This window comes from Excalfactoria chinensis, chromosome 2 (genome assembly GCF_039878825.1).
Source record: "Excalfactoria chinensis isolate bCotChi1 chromosome 2, bCotChi1.hap2, whole genome shotgun sequence".
Lineage (NCBI taxonomy): Eukaryota > Metazoa > Chordata > Aves > Galliformes > Phasianidae > Excalfactoria > Excalfactoria chinensis.
Genome location: NC_092826.1, coordinates 42,947,082 through 42,971,798, shown reverse-complemented (window position 1 = coordinate 42,971,798; position 24,717 = coordinate 42,947,082). Strand labels below are relative to the sequence as shown.

General features: G+C 41.8%; 1 protein-coding gene across 3 annotated transcripts; it reads right to left on the bottom strand.

Moving 5' to 3' along the window:
- Positions 1-1,622: 1,622 nt before the first annotated feature.
- On the bottom strand, positions 1,623-15,807 carry AQP4 (aquaporin 4). 3 transcript variants are annotated; one of them, XM_072327352.1, is made up of 5 exons: positions 15,461-15,573; positions 10,869-11,283; positions 9,752-9,916; positions 8,785-8,865; positions 1,623-6,277 (listed from the first exon to the last, which is right to left on the bottom strand). In XM_072327352.1, exons 1-5 carry the CDS (start codon positions 15,490-15,492, stop codon positions 5,999-6,001), a joined length of 972 nt encoding a protein of 323 aa, XP_072183453.1. In that variant the 5' UTR covers positions 15,493-15,573; the 3' UTR covers positions 1,623-5,998. The 3 variants fall into 3 exon arrangements, with proteins under 3 accessions (XP_072183453.1, XP_072183452.1, XP_072183454.1); XM_072327351.1 differs by lacking the exon at positions 15,461-15,573 and adding an exon at positions 15,629-15,807 and having other exon boundaries at positions 1,624-6,277; XM_072327353.1 differs by lacking the exon at positions 15,461-15,573 and adding an exon at positions 15,218-15,412 and having other exon boundaries at positions 1,624-6,277.
- Between the last annotated feature and the right edge of the window lie 8,910 nt (positions 15,808-24,717).

Here is a 24,717-nt window from a genome sequence, read left to right as displayed (position 1 = left end):
AAGGCAGGGAACCAAACCAAACCAAGCCAAGCTAAATCAAACCATTATCAAAGGAAATTCTGAGAAAAACAAATTCATCTCTAATGCTGTTGGATCTGCAGTACCAAAGTGAAGCAATAATCTCCACAGAAGAAATGAAGCTAACCTAAGGTACAAGTGGATAGTGACAAAATATTTCCAATGCTTGAAGGTTCCAAAATGTGTAAGTCAAGCAACATTTGAATGGTTCATGTGTGGAAAGAAAAACTTCATGGCAGATGATACTTGTGAGGAAGAACAGCAGGACCCATCTGAGTTTCATGTCAGTAGGGGATGGTCCTAACACCACTCCAGGCTGAAATCCAAATGGCTCAGACGTAAGTGGAAATACACGAGATACTAGGATCCCAGTGGGGCATGCAGCAATCTGAAGTGGCAGCCAATCTCCCAGTTTCCTAAAGATTCACCTACCAATCTTGTCCCTTCCCAGGAGTAAATCCCGTTGCTCATTTTTTGTGCAGCTCACTTTCACATACACATGCACTCAGCACAGAGTACACTAATATGGACATTTATACATACCATGAGTTTTGTTTTATGAAGATTCCTATCAAAAGGGAAGTAGAGATCAAAGGAAAACCATTGCTGTGGTGAGTGGCTGGGAACTCTTTGCTAGGCTTGACAAACAGCATAAATTCTCTTTGCCTTTCAAAAGAACCTTGAGATATCTCTTTTATATAGATTATTCCACAGTCTTTGTATTTGTGAGGATTGCTTTTCTAATGAGGTAAGAGAGGTCAGAGGAAATTAATAGCCACGATAAGAGCTATCAGGCTGATATAAATAAAGTTATAAAGCTTACAATATACCACAATCTGCAACAGATAAAGGAGTCAAAACACAAGAGAGGGTTCAAAAGGGAGCTGATATTGGGAATATCTACACCCTCAGTTATCTTTCTAGGAAGACAATTGAGCCACAGTTTGCAGTTGTTGCAGCTGAAGCACGTGTCACTATTGGAGCTTAGGGTGAGGACGTCACTTGTCTGATGCAGTGCAGTTCCTCCTGTTCTGTGTCTCTGCTGTGTTTCCACAAGCCTATGTGCATGTCCTCGTATGACCATGTCCTGTGTATTAACCCTGGAAATGGCTACATCCCCACTAGTCTGATTGCCATGCATGTTTTAGGAGCTAAGCTTTGAATTCCAAGTAAGGAGTCAGGCATCAAAAAATATTACTGCTACCAGACCCAATCTTGTTGCTGAAGTTTTCCATGGAATCTGGGTTTCACAACTCAGCATTAGCAAAAGGACTCTGAAATGCCTGCATCCATTCTATTACTTATGTAAAACTTCAGCTCCCCACTATTCAATATGTGTTTTAAACCCATCCAGCAAAGTCAGGGTTGAGTGCACCAGCATAACCTTTGCTCTACTTGGTTTAGCTTGTTTTCATAAAGATATTTCATCTTTTGCAATCACACCTCTTTACTAACATACAACTTCTATAGTACATCTAAGTAAGCACACACTTCCAAACACCTCAGATGTGCTATTTTCTGGATTGTTTATTTTCTATATATTTTGGTCATGAGCCTTGGGACAGTTGAATGTGTTCAGTGAATAAATGAAGCCTTTTCTTTTTTGGAACAGACAATTTATTTGCCACAGAAGTGTGAAATACAGTAGAATACATGTGGAAACCAGGAAATCATGTATTATTTCATAGCGCATTCCTCAGTAGATTATTCCAAATGTAACACATGGAAAGTTTAAGTCCTATAACATTAGTTCCACTATGATGGTGACTAAACATTTCCACAATAAGCAAAATTGTGGAAAAATCCTCATACATACTTTGCTCTACCTCGTTTGTCCTAAATTACAAAGACTGCATCAGCATGATTTAAATCGTATAAGTAACCATGTAACAAATAATTCAGTCTGTGCTTGCATCATGTCTATTTGTAAGTCCTTGAGAAACTCAGATACACACAGGATGATTTGAGAGTCAGAATGTGCGGTGTTCTCATCACTCACCTTGGACAGAAAGGTTCACAATGTAAATTCTCACATATTTTATTTAGATTTCAAATAGCAGATGGTGCATAACATCCTGCATGTGTTACACAGACTTAATCTAAAATGTTGTAGATTTCAGACACAATTGCTGTTAACAAGCATTAGAAAGGTGAAAGTCCTATCTGAAGGCTATTTATCTTTTTAGGCATCGACCATGACCAGTAATTAATAATTAAAAATAAAACATATTTTGAAAAACTCATGTGTAAAAACATGTGAGAAGCCTAAATGCTGCATGTGAGATGAGTCTTGCTCCTGCTTTCACTGAATAAAAAAAACTCCCATATACTTCAACATAAGAAGAGTTATGACATCTCAAATGCTGCAGGAATCTTTTTTCTTTCTTTTTCTTTTTCTATCTTTCTTTTTTTTTTTCTTTTCCCCATGAGAATAGTTAGGATTTAGCTGATAAACTCCTCAGGAGTTATTAGGCAACCTGAAAGTTGTGCCTCAGTGTAACCACCTTCAGCTTTCATCCTTTCTCTTCTGAAGGGATTAAATATTCTCATTAATGATGCAGTGTTGGAAACATCTGGGCCATCATAGATGGGTATGAGATTTGTCCACAATTATTTTTTTTAGTCCTCCAGTATAGTGGTGAAATGCCTGTTGTTTACTTTGATATATATACACAAACATTAACCAATATATCAGATGTTAAGTGTTTTCAACCCATAGGAAGGTGATGCCAGTCTATTATTTAACAAAATGTTAAATAATTTTTTTATAATGACACCACTGCAAAACAAAGAAGTACATACCCTTGAAGCTGAGTCTCAAGGGTCACTGAAGTGAGATGTTACCTTGACTATACTTTGATCACCATGAATGGTGATCTCCTGTTGTGGGGTACGATGGGCTTTGGTGGCAGTTATACCTAAGATTTACTTTAGGGTGAGTCATAAACCTCAAGTTGACTGTAACTCCTTCCAGAATGTACTGTCTTGCTTAGAACTGCTGATTTTGGAAAAACTACAGTGAAGTGCATTAAAGGATCCATCAGCTCCCCTAAAAGCTCAGCATTATTTCCATTGCAGCTAGTGAAAAACCTCTCCATGAGTTTGATTCCATAGAAGCAGGAACAAATGCAACAGTTCTTGCTTTCCTAATAATAGCCAATGCATGACAGCATCCTTTATTGGCTAGTGGTCTCTTTACTTTAGCTTCACATCTTTCTCTTGATCTTTTCAGGAGACTCAGCATCTTATCTCCAATACTCCTGTCGAGTAAGGAGTTCTCCTAGGGCTGGTTCTGAGTGTTTGCCATAATTCATCAGTAAACTGTGTTTAGAGGAAAAAAAATCTCCTAATTGAGTTGGCCAGTGCCATGCTCATGCTATGCTCACCTCTGCAGCAGAATCAGGCTGTGTGAAGAAAACAAATATCACACAATTTGTGTAAAGGACACTTAAGCATAAAGCAAATCACAGCTTCTTATTTAAATAGTACAGCACCATGCAAAATCTGCATATTATAAGGAGTGCCTTTAAACACAAAAATGCAAAAATTTTAACAGTCCACCAGTGCTATGAACATAACACTCTTCACTTTACCTGCATGAGCCATGAAAAAGGTTTAATAAAATTGTCCCTTTAACAAACACACTGTTTGAAGAAAAAAAAATATAGCCAGAATAAATGTCTAGAGAAAAAAAAACAACACCAACAAAACAGAACAAACAGACAAACAAACAAAGCACTCACTACTTTTACTCTTTCTGATTGAATCTATTTAGTCTGATACTTACCCATCTGAAAAAAAAGGTATATAGGAATCTTAAACGCCACACCCATGTTGCCCACCCCCAGGACACTCAGTTCCTGCTGTGGCATAACTCTTATCTGTGGATCCTTGACTCTTGCTTAGTTCTTATCTCTGATTTGACACAGCAGGTCAAATACCAGCAGGTCTCTTGCCATGTTCCTGCCCTTGAACCACGATGCTGTCCTGAGGAGTACAGTGAGGGACAACCATCAGCTGTTTCACCACACTCCATAGGTAAGTAATAGGAGTGCATTTGGCCAGAAGCAGGGCTGTTACTGGGTCACCTGAGGAATCCCTGACCTGTGTCCACTTGTGCTTTGTGCTGTGCCTGCACAGCAGAGGCAGGAGTAGGGACCAATCTCAAATAGTAGAGGAATCACAGCTCTAGCACTCAATGCAGGGAGCTTGTGCCACTCTCTAACAAGGTTTTTAAGGCAAGAAAAGTGTGAAACTAGGAGAATGAGTACAGCAGGACATGCTGGAGCTATACAGTGCTGTGAGTTGAAATAGCAGAATTGCCCTTGGATCACAGTGCACAGATTTGAGTTTAGCAGTGGTTTATTATCTCACCAGAAGCATCTAATTCACTGTAATAAAGATTGCATGTAGAGCACGACAAAGAGGAGACAAGTCTATTACAGCCCACAGCCAGGACTAATGCTTTTTTTCCCTCTTATTCTTAAGTAGGCAGGAATAGTTTTTCAATTTCAAAACAAAAACTATACAATTTCAGTAATAGCATAATGCTCCTGACTGCTCGGCAGCTGCACGATGTAAAACTCAAAGCCACCGATCAGAAGCAAAAGCAGTAAGTAACAGCTTTATAGAAATGTTCCAGTGAGATGATTATGTCTATCAAAATACTTCTATGGGGGAAAGCCTGATTACTGATTTCATGTCCCCTTCCCCCAGAAAACCCTGCAAGTGCTTGCATCTTTTTCTAACAACAAATAAAGCAGCCTTTACTGAAGATGTAATTAAGACTAGATGAGCTGTGGAATAAGAGCTGATCCTGTTCAACTAGTTAGGCATCAGTTACAACAAAAAGGCAGAAGCAGTCATGTTTTTATCCTCTGTTATAAAAATACTTCTCAATCAATGTTTCAATACAGTTAAAATTTAAAAACTTTCTATATTACTAATAAATTAAAAACCCCATATCTCCAACCCCATCTTGTAAGAAAGTAGGTAAGTAATTTAAACTTTTAGTTTACATATATTCTCACAGAAATCTGTATCTGAACAAGTGCACTGAAAACAGATATGCCTTCTTTTCTTTTGATAGGTCTTATTTGAGTTATTAAGTAACAGGAAAGCCTTTATATTCTTCTTGTGACCTTGAGAGTCTGCTAACATGAAATGGTCAATAGTCAAACCTCAGGAGAATGTTTCACCAGATAGACAATGTCGGAATTGAGCATGAAGTACTGTTAAATGCTATGCAGCCTTATTATGATCGACTTCAGTATTCAATTTCAGCGTATTTACTCCTGGGAAGAGATGAAGGCAATACATTTATACAGAAAATCGTATGAGTGAAATTTGATGGGTTGATCAAATTTTTTCTGGAGCCTTTTAAAATATCATTTATTGCAGAGGTAGTTTGCAAAGTAATAGTGACATATGTGAGTGGAAACAATACTCCTTCACTTGACTTTGGATAAAACTCTTGAATATTGTTGGTGCTGTCCCTGAACCTCACAGAGAATGCTTAATGGGTAAGATGTCTAATCAAAGCTGACAACAGTCAATTGAGTGTCAGAAGAACAATCTGATAAGTAGGTCTTCATGTCTATAGGCATTTCCTGATATGTCTTATCTGTCAATCTGAATGTTAAACATCTCTATCTTCATCTCATTATTGACTGATTTATTAAAGAAGAATGCTTTCATCTCTTTTTGACTTTGGGGTTGTTCCAGAAAGAAAGGAAGGAAAATAGTAGGAACAACTCCTAATTTGGAACAATTCATGGGGAATCCTAATAAGAACGAAATCCTAATGTTCCATCTGAGCAGATGTATGGTTTGGTGATGCTACTACCACACAGCTGCCTCCACCACAAGTTTTAAGAAATGGTAGGTGCTCAGTTTAGAGGAGATCTGTTTCTTTAATAGGTGGAAGGATATCTGTGGACTCGTTGGCAGGCTGCTCTCTGCTTTCAGTGCTCCTTGCTAGTCATACAGAAGACAGAACCTCACTTGATGGATCTCTTCCCTTCTTGTCCTCACTCCTGTCAATATCAATCACATGAACAATGCCAGGTTTCAGGATCAGGTCGTCGGTCTCTACATGGCTCCTTGTGTCATCCACTTCTATGTATTTCCCTTTGGACGGCTGGGTAGTTTTACTGAAGACATCTTTAAAACGGCGCTTGAGCTCCACGTCTGGGCAATAGACATACTCGTAAAGAGCACCAGCAAGGACTGCTCCTATTATTGGTCCCACCCAATAAACCTGAAAAAAAGAGGTGGAAAAAAAAACACGTAGGCATTAGGTTCCAGAGCAAATAAAGAACCCAGAACCTCAGAGAAAAGCATGTCACTGCAGACTTCATTCAGAAAATTTTCTGCAAAATGTCCTGGCCCAATCATTTACACCAACTTTGTTTTCCAGAAACACTTGGTCACACAGTTCACTGGATTTCATGAACTGGGATAAAATCTGACATCATACCAGTTTATGAAGCAGAGAAGTCTAACTACTCAAGGTTTCACAGAAGGTGATTTGGAGCTCAGCAGTAAAGTGAATTCTCTAAATTGAGGAATGAAATTGGTCAAAAGGCAGTCTCTTAGGCAGTTAATGGCATTAGTTCCATGTACTTTACTTACTTCTCTGCTTCCTCTCAGTCTCTCATCTTTCACATGCATTTTGTCCACTTCAGAAATACTCTATTCATCTTGAATGTAGTCATCTAAACCACCGCACACCTTGCGGGTGCAGATTTTCCCTAAAAATTCCTCTCTTCCTCTCATGCCAGCACTGAAGGAATCACCAGAGAGTGTAACATATGAAGCAGAGGAAAAGAGGGAACTATGGTGATGTATCAGTAAGGCAGGGATGCTGTTTCCTTGATGTCTGAGAAAGATTTCATTCTGCATATATGGTTAGCAACCTCCTGGGGTGGACAGGTTGAACAACCTGTTGGGTTCTGCAGCTTTTCTTTTTTGAATCATATCCAATGAAACAAAAGTTCAGATTGTTCAACATCTTTAGTTGGATCAATCATAAAAACAGCATTTCTTGAGGAAAAAAAAAGACCACAGATCTTTGTGGAATTGGGTATGACTTGTGAAATAGTACTCTGTAGTCATGTACAACACACAGATTTTTTCTAGTCTACCAAGAGTAAGGTGGTTGAGAAGCAGCCCCTTATCCTCAAAGCAAAATGGGTTTGTCAACTTCTAACCTCTTTCCAAGAAGTCTTCTCTAAATTTTCATTGTTTATTTGCCAGCTGTAGATAACATACTTGTGTTGTTTGCAAGATGCCACACAAAATGAACACCAATGTAGACAATTGATCTTTCTGCATTTTTACTCCAGAATGATTACAAAATTGTAAGGAAGCAAAGCCTATCCTAGTGCATACATACAAGCAGTTCTACTTCAATATTTCAGACTCACATTTCCAGAGTCCAAATTTGACTTCTGATCCAGCAGATTCCAACAGGCAGGCAGCTATCTTATTATCTAATTTGATAAACAAACACGACTGACACACACAACTTTGGAGGTTACCTATCTATTTTAGTCTGACATTCAGCAGTTCTGTAATCTTAGTAGGTGCAAAAGCCCACTGACTTCTCATGCTAATGTCACTGCTTTGAAGGAGGAGAAAAAGGCCCTGTTTCTAAGTGACCAGCAACTTTCTACACAGTAAATTTGTTTATTGTTTACAGCTTTAGTCACAAATTACAGACTCCCTCAGAGTATGGGTAATTAATCTTGTGAAAAACTACAGCAGATTTTTCATAGGAACAAGCCATTCACTGATAACTGGGTAAATCTGCCTCAATAGGATAACTCTTGGGAACGAAGTTACACATGGTATCATGTTTGCAGAATTGAAGCCTCAGGGCCTGAAAACAATGCTATTTCTGTTATTAGCTTCAGTGGGAGCAGCGTGGGCTCCATACTTTAAAAATCAAGAAAATCCTTATATGCTCTGCAATACTCAGCTTCCACAGTCAGTACTGAAATCATCCTTGGAAGTGCTTTCCCTATGTTTAATTAGGTGAGACTGAACTGTGATCCATCTCTCCCTATAAAATGTTGATAAGTTTAGTAGTGGGATGCTAAAGAAACTGCAACATGCACAATCTGTTTATTAAATTGTTTCCTGCACAAACACTCCTAGTCAAGCCAATGCTTTCTAATCAAAGCAGATAACATCTGGTCCAGCTCATAAAGACCATGTTGCAACCCCTTCATCTCTTGCTGTGGGCATTTGCCATGACAGGTTCTCCCTCTGGAGCGAGATCACAGGGAGTCCCTGCTCTCATTTTATGTCTGCCCAAGTTTGCCATAGAACCAGGTGAAATGTGAAGCCAACAGAGTTACTTCCATAACTTTTCACCAGCATGACCTGAGGGTTTGCAGTCTGCCTTGGAGGACATTTTCTGTCTTGCAGTTCAATTCTTCCCATCTCACTGGACTGTTTTGTTGGTGGTGGTGATGGTGGTTTATGTTTGTTTGTTTGTTTGTTTTGCTCTTTTGGTATGATTTTCTTCTACCAAATTTACTCCCTCCACAGAACAACCCAAGTAGTAACTTGCTGTCCTAGAATGTTGTCTACCACACTGCAGTTTTAGACATGGTCCAGGATTGTACTACTGTGTGTGGTAGGTCAGCACCTGTCCTCCCAGTAATGGTCTTGATGGGATGTGTAAAAAATTGAGTGCTTTATGAAAAAATTTGATGGATGTTTACTGCAAAGAAGAAGGAAGCATGAAAACAGAGTTACCCATTGGTTTTCCCATTTTCCCATGATGACAGCAGGTCCAAATGAGCGAGCAGGGTTCATACTGGCACCAGTGTAGTTGATCTAAAGTAAAGATAAAATGTTGCATGTTTTTAGAACCTCAAAGACAGGCATTCAGCGTCTTTCCTTTTACCCATAGTAGAAGGACTGGTATTGCATGGTGTCCAATCCTGACAATGGGTACTGTTACTCTCTAGTGTCTTATTACAAAATTAACCAAACTGTCACACAAACAGGCAGAAAATCTCAGACCAAGAACCCAACCCAAGAAGATTCTGCTGCTTTCGAACTGTTTTTGACATGGATCCGTACCACGATCCATTATCCATGAATAACATGTTTTGGGCCCCTCACTGCAAGAAAAACATTGAAGTTCTGGAGTGTGCTTGAAGAACGGCAACAAAGCTGTGTGGAGTCTGGAGCACAAATCTTATGCGGAACAGCTGGGGGAACTGGGATTGTTCAGTCTGGAGAACTGGAGGCTCAGAGGAGACCTTATTTCTGTCTACAATAGCCTGAAAGGAAGATGCAGTGCAGATGGAGTTGAGCTCTTCTCACAGGTAACAGTGATAGGACAAGGGGGAAGGTGCCTCAGGGAAGGTTCAAGTTGGATATTAGGAAACATTCCTTCTCTGAAAGAGTGGGGAGGGATTGGAACAGACTGCCCAGGCAGGTGGTAGAGCCATTGTCCATTGAGGTGTTTGAGAAGCATTTAGATGATGTTGTACTAAGAAACATGGTTTAGTGGGAAATACTGGTGGTAGTGGATAGTTAAACTGGATGATTTGGAGGTCTTTTTCAACCTTGGTGATTCTAGGATTTTATGATTCTATAATACAGCAGCTATATAGCTATAGCAGCTATAAAGTCTACAGAAGTTTCCATTTGCTTCTGAATTAAGCATAAAGGGACAAAAGCTCTATTTTTCAAAATGAAAGCATTAACTTACAGCGAATAAATGTCCAATTGCAACAGAAAATCCAATTGCTAAAGCTACTGAACCAGTGACATCACTTCGTTTTGAATCACAGCTGGCAAAAATAGTAAAAACCAGCTGGAATGTAATTATCAGCTCCACCAGGAGTCCATGGCCAGCGGAAAGATCCCCATGTACCTGGAGGAAGGGAAAGAAACGCAGGAGATGAAGCAAAGGTGATTCTGTAAATCGGAAAGACATCACCTACATTAATTACACTTCAGTGAATGATGTTTTTAAGTGGTATGCAGTGAAAGACAACAGTGAACATTTAGAGGCACACATTCCCAACCCTCTCTTTCCCTTCCATTTCTTCTTTTGTTGTTCTAATTTGAGAGCCATGGAAAATTACTGCTGGACTGACAACAGACGGCTTGCCAGTAACACCCAATGGGAACTTCAAAGTTAGATGGCAGAAGTATCCTTTATTTTTACACGGGGATTTGCAAAGGCTGCACTTCCCTTTCACCATTTTTTCGTTTTCTTTTTTTTTTCTTTTTTTCTTTTTTTTTTTTTTTTTTTTTTCTTGGGAGTGCTGTAATTTACTATTCAATTATAAATTCATTAATTAGCCCTGACTTAATTAATTTAAATTTCAATTAAAATTTAAGCAGTGTGCAGCTCAAGTGCATTTTTAATAAGTCCTGCAACAGGGCTAACTGATGGCATTTCTTATTAGTTTAGAACAAAGCTGAAATCTAAGCCACAATCTATTTCAAAAGTATGTCATTTTAAATTGATGTTTTTTCAATCCCCATCATAACGGCAGAGAATTAATTTCCCCTCCCCAGTCCATAAGAAAATGGCATTTCATGCATATATTATTTAAATTCTGCATGTAAATTAACATTACCTGCTGTCATCAGATTTAGGGAAGTTCTAGAAAAGCCTACTTCTATAAAAACAGCTTTTAGATACAGTGTTGCATAAAGCCATCCTGGGGAGAGCTTTAAACCCTTTCTGGGTGTTGTAAATAAATCAGCAAGCTCTTAAAATCTCTACTCGAGCTCTCTTTATTCTGTGTGATGCTGATTCTATGTTCTTAGGCTCTGAGTTACTGTACTGCACGCGCCGGAGCAGAAGTGATTACCGCAGTGACTCCCAGGCCTCCCACCACACTTGGTGGTGTGATGAGGTAGAGGATGCCAGCTCCCACAATGGCTCCCAGGCACTGGGCTAGAATGTAGAAGACCGACTTGGCGAGGCTGATCTTTCTTGTGCAGACCATGGCCACAGTCACAGCAGGGTTGATGTGGCCACCGCTGATGTGTCCAAAGCACTGCACCATGGTTGCAATGCTGAGTCCAAAGCAGAGAGAGATAAGGACCATGTCTACAGGCAGTGGCTTCTCTGATCCACCCCAGTTGATTGTGGAGCCGAGGCTGAGGAGGACAAAAATCAACATGGCCAAAAATTCTGCTGAAACGGCCTTCCAGAAGGGCTGAGTCCAGACTCCTTTGAATGCTACCATGATGCTTTCACACTTGCACAGTCGTCCACACTTACTGGAAAGGAAAATAAATCTTCAACAGAAGTCACCAAATAAACCTAATTCTCTCCCGTAAGAGGGTTGTTATTTGAAAAGCTTGGAGGGAAGGCTCAAGGCAGAGTACTCTTGGAAGGGGACAGTCTTGGACAGATGCGCTGTCAGAGCTGACTGCCCTTAAAACATTGCTGAAGTTCAACAGTCTTCAGGACATGGGGTAATTAATCATTCCCTAAGATAAGTCTGTCCCTATAGCTGTGGTTCATGCAAAACAGACGCTTTATTTTTTCTTAAGGAAGTATGAAAATAAACGTATTCTCCTATCCTAGCTGTCCTCTGCCTAACTAGGAGCCTGCAGAGCTCTATCACTTTTAATGGTCTGTCAACCATCAAGCTCATTAAATCAATGAGTATCCTCTTTCTCTAATCAAATCCTTACTTTTCACAAGGCAGGTGCAATAGTTCAGTAAAAAGCAATATTACAGAATCACAGAATGTCTTGGGTTGGAAGAGACCCTGAAACAGTCCCACCCCGTGCCATGTGCAGGGCTGCCCCCCAGCAGCTCAGCTGCCCAGGACCCCATCCAACCTGGCCTTGAGCGCCTCCAGGGATGGGGCACCACAGCTTCTATAGGCAGCTGTGTCAGTGCCTCACCACCCTCTGAGTAATGATTTTTTTCCTGATATCCAACCTAAATCTTCTGTCATTGAGTTTAAAGCAATTCCCCTGTTTCCTATCACTATCAGGAAATAAATAAATAAATAAATAAATAAATAAATAAATAAATAAATACATAAATAAATACATAAATAAATACATAAATAAATAAATAAAAAGGCTGCAAGGAGGTCTCCATGGAGCCTTTTCTTCTCCAAGCTAAACAAGGCCAAGTCATAGTCAAACAAGCCTAAGCCCATACCACAGTCAAATCCTAATCATTTTTTGCAATAGTGTAGTGACGGGACGTTGCCTTGGGATCTATTAGAGAAAGTTTATTTTTCTGAACACACACAAACAAATATTTCAATCTGTATTTCTACAAAGTGCAGTTTCTCCTTTCTGGATATAGGGTTAAAATTGAATCCAGTCAGGAAAATGAACACAGTCCTAAATTCAGACCTTTACATCAACCATGCAGTTAATAGAGACTTTTCTCTTAGGCTAAGTGTGCAGAACAAGTAGTAGAACAGAACAACATTTTCTGCACATTTGGTGTGTACAGCTGTGTGTGACAAAGAAAGAACCGGCTTGGATTTTCCACTGTCTAGAAGTGCTGTTTATTAGTCTGCACAACCTTCCTGATGAGTTACAGCCTTGCTAGATGCTCAGATACCTATGAAAGTGGGTCACCAAATAAAAGTTATTTGTGGTATTAATAAATTAGGAGAATGAGCCAAAAGGGAAGCATTTTAATGAGTTTCTAAGGAATGCTAACAAGATTCTTCTTTAAAAACAAAAGCAAATAAAACCTCCAACCCCTCCACAAAAAAAACAACCACCAAAAACAGCAACAACAACAACAAAACACAAGCAAACAAAGAAAACCACAACAGAAAGCAAAAGAAAGAACACTCCTCTGCTGCTTTGGGAACAGAATTTCAAGTGGAAGATGGATGAATTTATGTTCAGTTATCTAAGGTAACTGAGCCATGATGCATATTTAATACAACTTACATCAGAAAGAAGCACAAAATGCATTTCTAGTCATTTCAAGTTACTGCAAGAGGAATGGGCCATGAATTTCTTAACAGTTGTGGAGAGTTAGGGAATAACTCTTTGACTGGAGCAAGTAATTTGTTTCCCTGTCTCATTTCTTACGCTAATTTACTGTGTATTTTGGATAGGCCATTTGCACTCTATCAGTTCTCTGGACTCTCAGGTGAGAACAAGAATTATATTACCTCCTGCAAGTGGCTATTGTAAAACACTTGTGATCTGGCAGACTCAAAAATCTGATCAGGACTTATTTCACTAAAGGAGAATAGAAACCAGAACCTCAAAGTGAAAAAAGTCAGCCCCCAAATCTGATTTTGTGTAAAACTCAAGACAAACTGAAATAGTTTTTGTAAGATCTCATATTAACAGTCAGTTAATGACCAGCTATCAAGGTCCAACTGTTTGTTCAAAATGGCTCCAAATTTACCACCTCCCTTGGCAATAAAGCCACAGCTATCCTTATCCTCCTTGCTATCTCCTCACCAACAATTCAGGTTCAGTGACCTGAGTAGGACACAGGAGCAATATCTGTACTGAGAAGAGCTCAGTGTCCCAGAACATGTCCCAAGTGAACAGTTCATGTAGGGATGAGTCATATCCTGAATCCCATGAAAATAAACCTGGATGCTCACACAACAGAAGCAGCACTCATCTACTCCTTCACACCTATCTTCATTGCAATGAAGAACTGGTTTTCCCAAGCTCTAGCTTACACCTACTTTTGTGAGGTACAAAACACAAGCCCTGATGTTATATTCCAGACTTGATGTATGGATTAGATGTTCTCAGTGGTCTTTTCCAACTGAAATGATTCTATGATTCTATGGCTTTTGCAAAATGTATTACTGCTGAGGACACAAGGAGGGCACCAGATGTATTTGCAGCATGGGAGGGAAGGGTATGGGGACTTGTGACTTTACCCCAGTGTGCCTGACCACAACTTTCTGTACACAAAGGAGTGCAGATGGGCCTGGCCAGGCACCCATCATGAAGAGCAGACCTCATGCTGCTGCACCAGCTGAGCTCACCTGCCATCCATTCAAGCAATGTCATTTACAACCCTCAAAATGCCAAAACACTACATGCAAGCCAAAAGTGCAACTCAAGCACAAAAGCTTGTTCATCAACATAAATGAAGTTTCTATTTATCCTGAATAGCATACTGCATGGGAAAAAAGAACACCCACAACCCAACTGGTTGAACTCTACTGCCAGTCATACTTTGATAGTTAAGGACCTAAACACCTATTTTAATGCTGTGGGCTTTTTTCTCTCTGAAGCAGCCTGCTTTTCTCTGGTATTAACACCCAATGAAACACCCAGCTGTCATAGCAAATGGTTTCTTCTATGCTGCACAACTTTATTCCCCACAGCGAAAATGAAAGAAAATTTAGCTCCCTCCCAACCACTCACACAAGACAGGTTAATACAAGCTTAATATCACTTCTTTTCCTTCTTTATCTTGGAGTTCAGGTTCTCACTTAAATCCAAAGGCTCTCAGCAACTTAGAAATCGATATTGTCTCCATCATCCACTGTCCCATCTGCACACAGTTAACTTCAAGGCTTGAGATGGGACAGAGAGACGACTGCCAGGTCTGAAGCTGATAAGAGACTTCCCAGCATCTAAGATTTGCCACCGAAGTCGCAAAGCAATTTTTGGAGTAGTTGCCTCTTGCAGCCTTCCGCAGATACAAAATATAACAGAAAAACAGAACTCAGGTTATGGTCACACATTCATTTCACGTGGCCACGCTTGGAGCTCTCTGGTCTAGAATCACACAGCAGACGGTGCGTGATGGGACACGGGGTGGGTGCCGCAGCTAAAGTTGTCGTCACGGTCTAAAGACTCTGGGGTATGGGACAGCCTTATTCTGGGCTCACGCATTGTCCGGGGCTACAGTGACAGTATCTCTGAAGCCGTAACAATGTAAATAATAACAAAGGCTTCCCAACGAATCCCAAACGGCACTTTTAACATTCTTTCTTCCCGGCTGATGCCACTTCAGGGGGCAGAGGCACAGCCCGGCACGGCACGGCAGCCGTGTGCGTGCGGCAGCTGTAAGCGCCGGCATCCCCGCGGCTCAAATGGACGCCGTGCACTCTTTGGCACTCCGTGTCATTTTCCGTTACGATGTGAGCGAGAGGTTGACACGGCTACCCGCGGCAGGTGGGAGGGGGAGGCTGGGGAACCCAGCGCCTCCGCTTTCTGCGGGACCGGCGATCCGCACACGCACCTCTTTGCACGCTAAGACCGCAAGCTGAGAATCAAACTTTTCGGGCGCGGAACAGCGACGCTCCGCAGCCCTCCGTCCCCACTTAGCGCGCCTACTGACGACCGAAATGTATCGCCCTCGGGCTGCCGGGATAGCCCTGCGAGCCACCGCACCCCGAGCCTCCTGCTCCCCGGGGGTCACCCTCTCCCCCGATCTGGGCCACCCCTCCCTCCTTCTCTCCCACCCTCCGCGGAGCGCACTCACCCGCGGCGCGGCGCGGCCGCCCGGTCGCTCATGCCTGCCCGGCAGCGCGGAGCCGCGGCAGAGCGGGCGCGGAGCAGCCGGTGCTCCCCGGGTGGGCGCGGGGTGGGCGCGGGGCACGGGGGGGGGCGCGGCTCCCGAGCGGGCGGCTGCCGAGCGGCGGGCCCCTACCTGCTGCTGCGGGCGGGCGGAGGGCGCTTGAGACGCTGCAGTCGGAGCCGCGGGTCATTTGCGATCATGTGAATATGCAGATTGGTGCGGGGGGATCGCGGCTGCTGGCGAAAAGAGGGAGCCGGGGCAGAAGGGAACCCGCCGATATCCCGCGGTGGGGGCTGCGCGGCATGGGGAAAAGCTCAAAGAGTTCTCTGCTTCTTCCAGCTGCACGCTGGGCTCACGGAATTAAAGTGTAAGGCACTCTGCTGGCAGGGAGCTTTGTCCGTTTCTCGTACCTACGGGTACCTCACCAGGTAACCTCACCAGCAACACTATAAGTTGCATAATGAAGTGTTCAGCTTGCTTCCCTTTGCAACGTTCAGCAAAGTTTTGCCTACCGTGAGAAACTAACGGAAGCCACTGTGAAGAACTGCTAAAACTATGCTGTGATGCTGCCCAGCTGGGTTCTATGGATTTATTATTTTTCCTATGGAATCATTCGAGTTGGAAGGGACCATTAAAGGTCATTTTGTCCAACTCCCCTGACATGAACAGGGACACCTACACCTACATCAGGTTGTTCAGAGCCCCATCCAGCCTGACCTTGATTGTCTCCAATGACAGGGCTTCCAACACCTCTGGGCAACCTGTTCCAGTGCCTCACCACCCTCACTGTAAAGAAGTTTTTCCTTATATTCAATCTAAATCTCCCTTCTTCTAGTTTGAAACCATTTCCCATTGTCTACCACAACAGACCCTGCTAAAGCCTGTCCTCTTCCCTCTTATATAGCCTTCCTTTAGATACTGAAAGGCTGCTCCAGGTCTACCTGGAGCCTTCTCTTGTCCAGACTGAACAGCCCCAGATCTCTCAGCCTGTCCTCATAGGAGAGGTGTTCCATCCCTTGCATCATTTTTGTGGCCCTCCTCTGGGCACACTCCAACAGGTTTTTATGTTTCTCTTGTACTGAGAATCCCAAGACTCAGTCTCACCAGCACAGAGCAGAGGGACAGGATCACCTCCCTCACCCTGTTGGCCATGCTTCTTTCGAGGTAGCCCAGGATAGTGTTGCCTTTCTGGGCTACAAGAGCACGCTGCTGGCTCATGTCCAGCTTACCCATGCATCAGTTTCCCCAAGCCCTTATCGGTAGGGCTGTGCTCCATCCTTACATCCCCTAGCTTGCAATGACAGTAGGGGTCATCAGGACCTATGTGCAAGACCTTGCACTTCTCATCATGAGAGAAACCCAATGAATTCACAGCACAAAAATCTGACAAATAAATAAAACTAAACTAAACTAAACTAAACTAAAATAAAATAAAGTAAAATAAAATAAAATAAAATAAAATAAAATAAAATAAAATAAAATAAAATAAAATAAAATAAAATAAAATAAAATAAAATAAAATAAAATAAAGAGCTCTTTAGGCAATAAGATCAAAACAAAGTTCCCAGGCAGGGCAGGACTATAAGTAAAGAGCAATCATAATGTATAATACTATCAATTCAGGATGCTGTAAACAAATTTGCACACAAGGCAATAAAGAAGTAATGCCTGTGCGTTAATTGCTTACTAATTGGAGTTTATGGTATGTACAAGGTGATCATAAAGTACTGATGTAGGTGTTCCTCTCATGTTTGCCTGCTCTTCTCTTCTTTAAATCATAGTCATATGGATACCAAAAGACATCCCAACATCATGACAGAAGACAAACAGCTGGCTGGATGCTCAGCATTCTTGTTTTCAATCTTTGCTTCATTTGCTTATGTCTTGATCTCAGCCAGAAAGAGAGGGAATCACTGGCACACAATTCCACTCCTTCACTGGCTGCATTTGGTCTCTCAGCCTTTGGCCTTCACAACTCATTACTGTGATTCCAGAAATCCTGGCTCCTAACACTGCCCTATGGGCACATAAGCCCATCATATACTTCATATACTCACAGACTAAGTTTTGACACAAGGGCTGTGGGAGGAGCTTCCCACAGTAAAAGGACATCAGTTGGGAAATTCCTCTGTGTGTTCTCTTTTCCATTCCTGTTCTCTTTTCCTCCTCTTCCAGGTATTACTGTACAAGAAGCCACCTTCAGTGCTCTGTTTCACACACCCGTGGGTTCCCTTGCTTGAATAAGCCATGTCTTTTCCCACCCGCGTTTGATAAAAGCAGCCTGATCTGATGGGTGGCAGCTCTGCCCATAGCAGGAGCTTGCAACTAACCCAAGCCATCCTGTGATTATTTCAGCCTTTTTCACCACAGCTGCTTCTGCCCAATACATCATTTTCTCTGTTACTTCAAAAAGTGCACACAGAGATCTCCATTTTCTCCCCAGTTTTGGAGCTGGCTGTCTCAAGTCAGGACAGAGGCTGCTTTCACAGCTTTGCCCTGGCAACACATGTTCATTGGCACCTTGAAGACTTGACTCCCATTTGGTTAGTTGCAAACAACACTCTCTTAGTAAAACAAATAATTGCTTTTCCTTTCCTTGCAGATAGCACGTATCTGCTCTTTGTGGTCTGCAAAGCAAATCAGTGCCACGTGGTAAATCAGGAACATGAACACCTTATGTCACTCCTTCCATTCTCATTGCAACAGGGCTTCTGGGGGATCAGGAAAGGCTGCGGTTACAGAAACAGGCAAAGGCAATGCTTTGGGAACAAACCTGGAGCAAATCGTGCTGTGCCAGCCCTGATTAAACAGACTTTTCCACTGAGAACACGGGAGGCAACGAGGATATCCTTTGAGGTGAAGCACAGAGGAAATAAAAACCAGTTTGAGGGTGAATTGGTCATTTTTGGGATTTGGGAGCACATAGATGCTTTGCTATAAAACTCGATTTAACTCATTTTGGACCTCTGCTCAAGGATGAAATGTTCCTCCTGCTGCTGTGCTTCACACAGTTAAGGAAATACCTTAGAAAAGAACATACATGAAAAATTTAAGAGTGGTGTTAATGCTCCATGCCTGTCTGAGGGGGTAAAAATGTAGCACAATCTCACCATGCCTTTATTCCTCTTATACTTAACAGCACAGCCAACTTTCTACAGTGGTTTTTAGGGCATCATGAATTAAAGATCTCCATAGCACAGTAAGCCATGGCGAGAAGATGCTGCAACACGTAAGGCACATCCACTTTCTGCACAAGGACTTCCAGACAACTGAAGCATGTTGGGCCTGGGGTTTTGGTTTGATCTGTTATGGAGGAGAGGGCACTCTGCCAAAGTTGGATAGGAATGTACTAACAGCTAATTCCAGCTAACATAATGAGAGGGAGCGAGGCAGAAAATCTCTCAGGACTGGATTCTGTCACCTTGCTGAATTGCAGTGGGAAGAATTGCACCACTCTACAGTGGTGCAGATGGCATAGAGAGCCATCAGGGCAGTGCTGTCAGATCTGCCTTGTGGTCTGGTCAGCTTGGGCTGGGATGGAGAAAAGAAATACCAAAACAAAAACCAGATATGATTTAGAAGCACTGTGTGTTTTCTCAGTGGCCATAGTCTTTTTCCACTTGAACCCAGAGGATGAGGGCTGCTGTCTCCACACTGCTGCTATTAAGCTCCTCAGCTTACCCTCTATTCTGTCAGCACCTCTTCAGGCTTTTAGTTTCCAAAATGAATGAGGTTTACTGGCTGTACTCTCTCTTCTCCCACCTTCTTTGAGTGTTCTTACCCTTTCCAATGGGTTGCTCAGCTCAGGCCTCCTTTGGCTACAGCTGGTAGAAGACCAGAGACTACTCAAGTTCATACCAGCCCTGCAACCACAGAGAGCAGCAGGTAACCTCAGCAAAAGGTAACCAACCACAGCCAGTCTTAGGAGAGCCTCCAGAAGAATTTTCATAAGCACCCAAAAGTGATGGAGGCATTTGGCTTCTGTTTTCGTGGTGGCATGGACTCCTGGGAGACCGAATTCCTTTGACCTTCCTTGGCTGCTGTCAACAAAAGACCATGAAAACAGGCTGCAAGCTTTTCAGAAACGATTGGCGCTTGCAGAAAAGGTCTGACTTTCTGTACTGCCTGGCAGAGCATTTCATTGTGTTGCCAATAATGAACCATCCACCCCTCACCAGTGTATAGTTTATAATTTTTGACTAATCTTCGCCTACTAAAAGGATCTTAGATAAAACACCACTTACTGAAATGTGATCTTTGCACATTTCTGAAGTTTCAGTTTTCCTTCAGTGTAATCTTGTTACTTAGGTCATTCATTTTGTCACGCCCTGATATCAGTCTGCTCCAGATCTGGCTGTGGGGGCTGTGTTCTCCTGACATTTAGAGCAAGAATTCCCTGGGAAATCAGTCAAGAGATTTGACATTGCTTCTGGACTGGCTCCAGAGGGTTTAGTTTTACTCTCCCTCTCTATTTATTGTGGAATCTGTCTGTCCACAGGCTGTACATTGAGTCCTGTGCTGGAGAAGGAGTACTGCAAGGGACAAAATGGCCATTCACTTGAGGGATCCATTCAGGCTACTCATAATGGTTTTACAAGAATTTGTGCACTTGGATGACTGCTGAGCTTCCTTAGTCCTGCTCCATTGCCTTCCTCATGAGACAATTTGGACTGACTACATTTTCTTTGCTCTCCCTCCCAGCTCAATAAACAGCAGTTACGTCTGGAAAAGCATAACTGTTATCCAGGTAGCATGGGAACTACCTGTAGGCTTTTCATCTTTAGAAATAGTTTAATTTCAGCATGGCATGGACAAGCACCTTGCTGGGAATATGTGAAAATGAAAGCCTTTTTTTTTGTCATCTCCTATCACAAACTGTTGCAAAAAGATTCATTGATGGCAGATGCAGAGCCAGGGACTGACTGGAGGGGAGGGTCAGGAAGGAGCCCCAGGCACTGTATGAAGTCAGCAGTGGGGAAAGCATCCCAAAAAGGAGAACTAAACTGGGGGAGAAGGATTTGTCTAACTTTGCTAAGTAAGGCTCTGACATTTGACTGAGCTCTCATGGATACCATCAGCACAGAAAAAGGAGTATTCCACATTGTATACCCCACTGCTGTATGCTTTTTAACAGGCAGCTGTGCTTTTGTAACTGATCAGAGCTGCTCTCCTTAGCAGCTCCTCACCTCCAAATGCTCAGCTTCTTCCCTCAGCACCACTGAAAGTCCTTGGTCCCCTTCAGAAATGAAGCCCATGTGATTGATCTGCCTGCCTTTCTCTGTGCACCTACTATCTTCAATAATTTCTGATACTGTCATTAGTCGACTCATGACAGTGGTGATGTGCTTCATGTATTCAGCTCTTTTTCCACCTAGAGTTAAGAATGAAGAGTACTACTTAAAAAAAAAAAAAAAGTTACAGATAACCAGAAGACCTATATGAAAAAGATTATATCACGAAGACCTGTATCATAAAGATATTTTATGACACTTAATTCCAATGTTTGTGCTGCAAGAAGTGCTCTCAAGCATAAACTTGGTTTCCAGGAGAGAAGTTTGCTCACCAGCAGCAGAGTATGGCTTATCTGAAGGTGCATTTTGTCATGGTTCTTATATTAGTTCCACCTTTACCTAATGATGCTGCAACTGAAAGGCTGTATTTGCAATGCTCAAAGAATCATGGAGTATAAAACCAGATTACAACATAAAATTTTCTAGTTAACTTACAGACTTTTCATGTCATTACACATTTCATTGTTTCAATAATTTATGCTTGGTTAAGTATGATTTACAAAAAGCATCTTTGCTTAATTTGAAAACTCACAGGACAGAAAATCCACCCATTCCCTTGGTAGTTTATTCACCAGAATAATCATTTTCATCACCAAAAATGGTCTTTCTCTCTAAAATGAGTCTGTATGAAGCTTGTTATGCTGTTCTCCCCCAGACTGAAAAGCCTCTTGTACTTCTACTTTGTTCCTGTGAGAATGCTTACATAATGCAAGTAACTCATCTCTTCATCATCCTTTTGATAAGCTAAATATGCCGAGCTTTCAAAGTCTCTCTTTCTTTTCAGCTCTTGTTTTTGCCTTTACCACTTTTCCAACATGCTTTTAAAAGTGCTTTTTTAAATATTGAACTCTAGCAGGGATATCCTGAAGTGTGTCTTGCAGCACACCTAGGAATTATTCTAGTCAGTCTTACCACAGCATAGCACTGAGGAAGCATTCTTCCTTAACCCTCCTTAAGGCCCATCAGTCCTTCTCAGGACGCAGCCTCCATTCTGCAGATAAGGCTTGTTTCACTTGGAGAAATGAAATTTTGCATTTCCTGCTATCAGAAAATATCTTCTTGTGACGGGGAACACTCCAGAGAACAATCCATTCTGCTTGGCCGTCCTTTTTTCAGCCTACTAATTAAGGCATGTTCAAACTATACTGGCAATTATTCTATATTTACCTTCAGATTTACTTCCTGAGGAACCCCCAGAAGCACAAAAGGCCCTAAAGCAATCCTTCAGATCCCCACCAACAACTACCATTAACGGCCCATTAAGTACTTTCAGAGATCTGTTGCCCATGTGTTCACCCACTTAATGCTCCATGGCTAATGTTCGGCAGTAATGTTTTAAACAAATGTCACTTAGTATTGTGGTAAAGCCTCTAAAAACACACAAACACACTGTTCAGTGCAGCAACCACTATCAGCTGTTGTGTAATTTTAAAACTGAAGTCTGTCCTGTGGTGGCTTTTTTGGGAGGCAAGGCTGAGTCTCAGTGGCATGAGACAGTTGGCATGTGTCCCAGTGCTAGAAATTTGTTCTTTGTCCAAGCTACCTGCCATATGTAATGTAATGATAATATATAAAATATACATATAGCTTTGCAGTCCAGTACTTACATACATGTACTACACATACGTACTACAAATATATACATCTTCGTACTCCAGTACTTGAAGGGATAGTAAAAACAGGAGGGGGAACGGCTGTTTACAAGGGTTGATAGTGATAGGGCAAAGGGGAATGGTTTTACACTAAGACAGAGAAGGTTTAGGTTAGATATTAGGAGGAAGTTTTTCACACAGAGGACAGTGACGCACTGGAACAGGTTGCCCAAAGGGGTTGTGGATGCCCCATCCCTGGAGGCATTCAAGGCCAGGCTGGATGTGGCTCTGGGCAGCCTGGTCTGGTGACTGGCAACCCTGCACATAGCAGGGGGCTGAAACCAGATGATCATTGTGTCCCTTTTAACCTAGGTCATTCTATGATTCTATGATATTCATGGGTTCTGTACACACACTGGAATCACATGCCATGAATGGGTTTATGCAGCATATCTAGAAAAAGACAATTTTGCTTTAAATCATACAGGCTGTCTTTGTAGATTACAGTAGTAACTGTCTTCTTAATACTTTATATATTTTTTTCCTTCCCTCTCAACATTAATATCTTCTAAGAGCTACCCTTTGGGCCAAGTGAAGATGTTGATCTTTCCTCCCTCCAAAGATCCCTTTTCCACTAAACAAAGTGAGAAGCAGGGTCAGACCATGAATATTTACAAGTTCAATCTCTTTTGTCCATCAGCTTCTGAAGAAAATTTGACAGCATGTTCTTGAAATCCTTTGTAGAACATTAGTTTCATTTCTGACAGTTTTACATGTTCACATCTTGAAAAAAAGGAGGTGAATCCTAATAATTTGTGATACAGATGCTGCATTTTGATCAGACTAATAGAAAGGTTTTAAAACTGAGGAATAGCAACAGGAGTTATTCAACTGTTTTATGATTTAGCAGAGGATTGTTAGAATTAGGGTACTATGGTTAGGCCGCAGTTGGACTTGATAATCTTTGAGGTCATTTCCAACCTGAGTAATTCTATGATTCTATGATTCTATGAAGGAAGCTGCACTGTTTTTGAAGATTATTGTGTTTGGTTTGATTACCAACAAAGATATAGCTCAGCAATATATAAAAAAACAACAAATACTTCTTCCTGCTCCCTTAAGATTTACTGATATTAGTTTAGAGACTCTGAGTGGATGAATGGATGGATGGATGGATGGATGGATGGATGGATGGATGGATGGATGGATTGGATGGATGGATGAATTGGATGGATGGATGAATGGATGGATGGATGGATGGATGGATGGATGGATGGATGGATGGATGGATGGATGGACAACATATGAAAATTGATTATTTAACAATATTCTGCCTTCAGCTTCTGAACTGTAGTGAATGTGATCTGGGAGCACATGCAGCCACAGGATACTGTCTTTTAAGACCCATACTTCTACTCCAATATTTGCACGTTTCCTGGAGGGATGTAGGGGGAGAGTGGTGGATGCAGTGTACAAAAACTGGATTAAATGAAGCACAAGGAGGCTTTCCTTGTGTTTCTTGGAAATAAATTCATCTTTCTTTCTAAGCAACATTTTGCGGTGAAACCTTCACTACCACCTTCTGTGGGCACCTAGAGAAGGACAAGCTGCTCTTTTGCAAAGCTAAATGAGTTAAAAAAAACAAAACAGTGAGCTGTGAGAATAGTTAAAAAATATCAAAATACATTTTTTTCCACATTTAGACTTTGGGGATAATAAATATTTTGTTGACTTGTTTGCAGACATTGATACAGAGCAACTGGTCTGACACAGGTCCGCAAGGCTTACTTCTCTAGAATCATCAGCCTCCTCTTTTCCTGCATCCGTACTTTGAGCAGCTTTTATAGCCCTGCTACAAACTGTTTACAGTGGACTTGGGTGAATTTTGAGAAGACAATTGTTTTGGTGAAGACATCTATTGTATTAAATCAGTGTTATAAAAGGAGGCAGATAATGGCTAATCCTACCTCTTCAAGGATACACACCAAAAGCGTCTATTAAAAACACAGCTTTATAAGATTGAGTTCAGAGATAGGGAAATTTCCCATTTATGGGTTCATTTTGTTTAAGCTTAACATCTCCAGTACCCATCAGATTTTCAGTTTCACCATGCTTAACTGACCCGAGCAGATTGTTCTTTCAGCATCACATCAGAATCAACACTCCAGTGAAAGGGATTCTTTTCAGCTACACGCCTCATCAACACTGGCATTGGTGAGACTCCTGTGCTGTACTTTCTAGGGGTGAAAAGGGGACAGACAGCCACACATCCCATTCCTCAGTTCTGCAGGCTGGAGTTTGCAGAATAGCCTCTTGAAACATGGTTTTAGACTTGTAC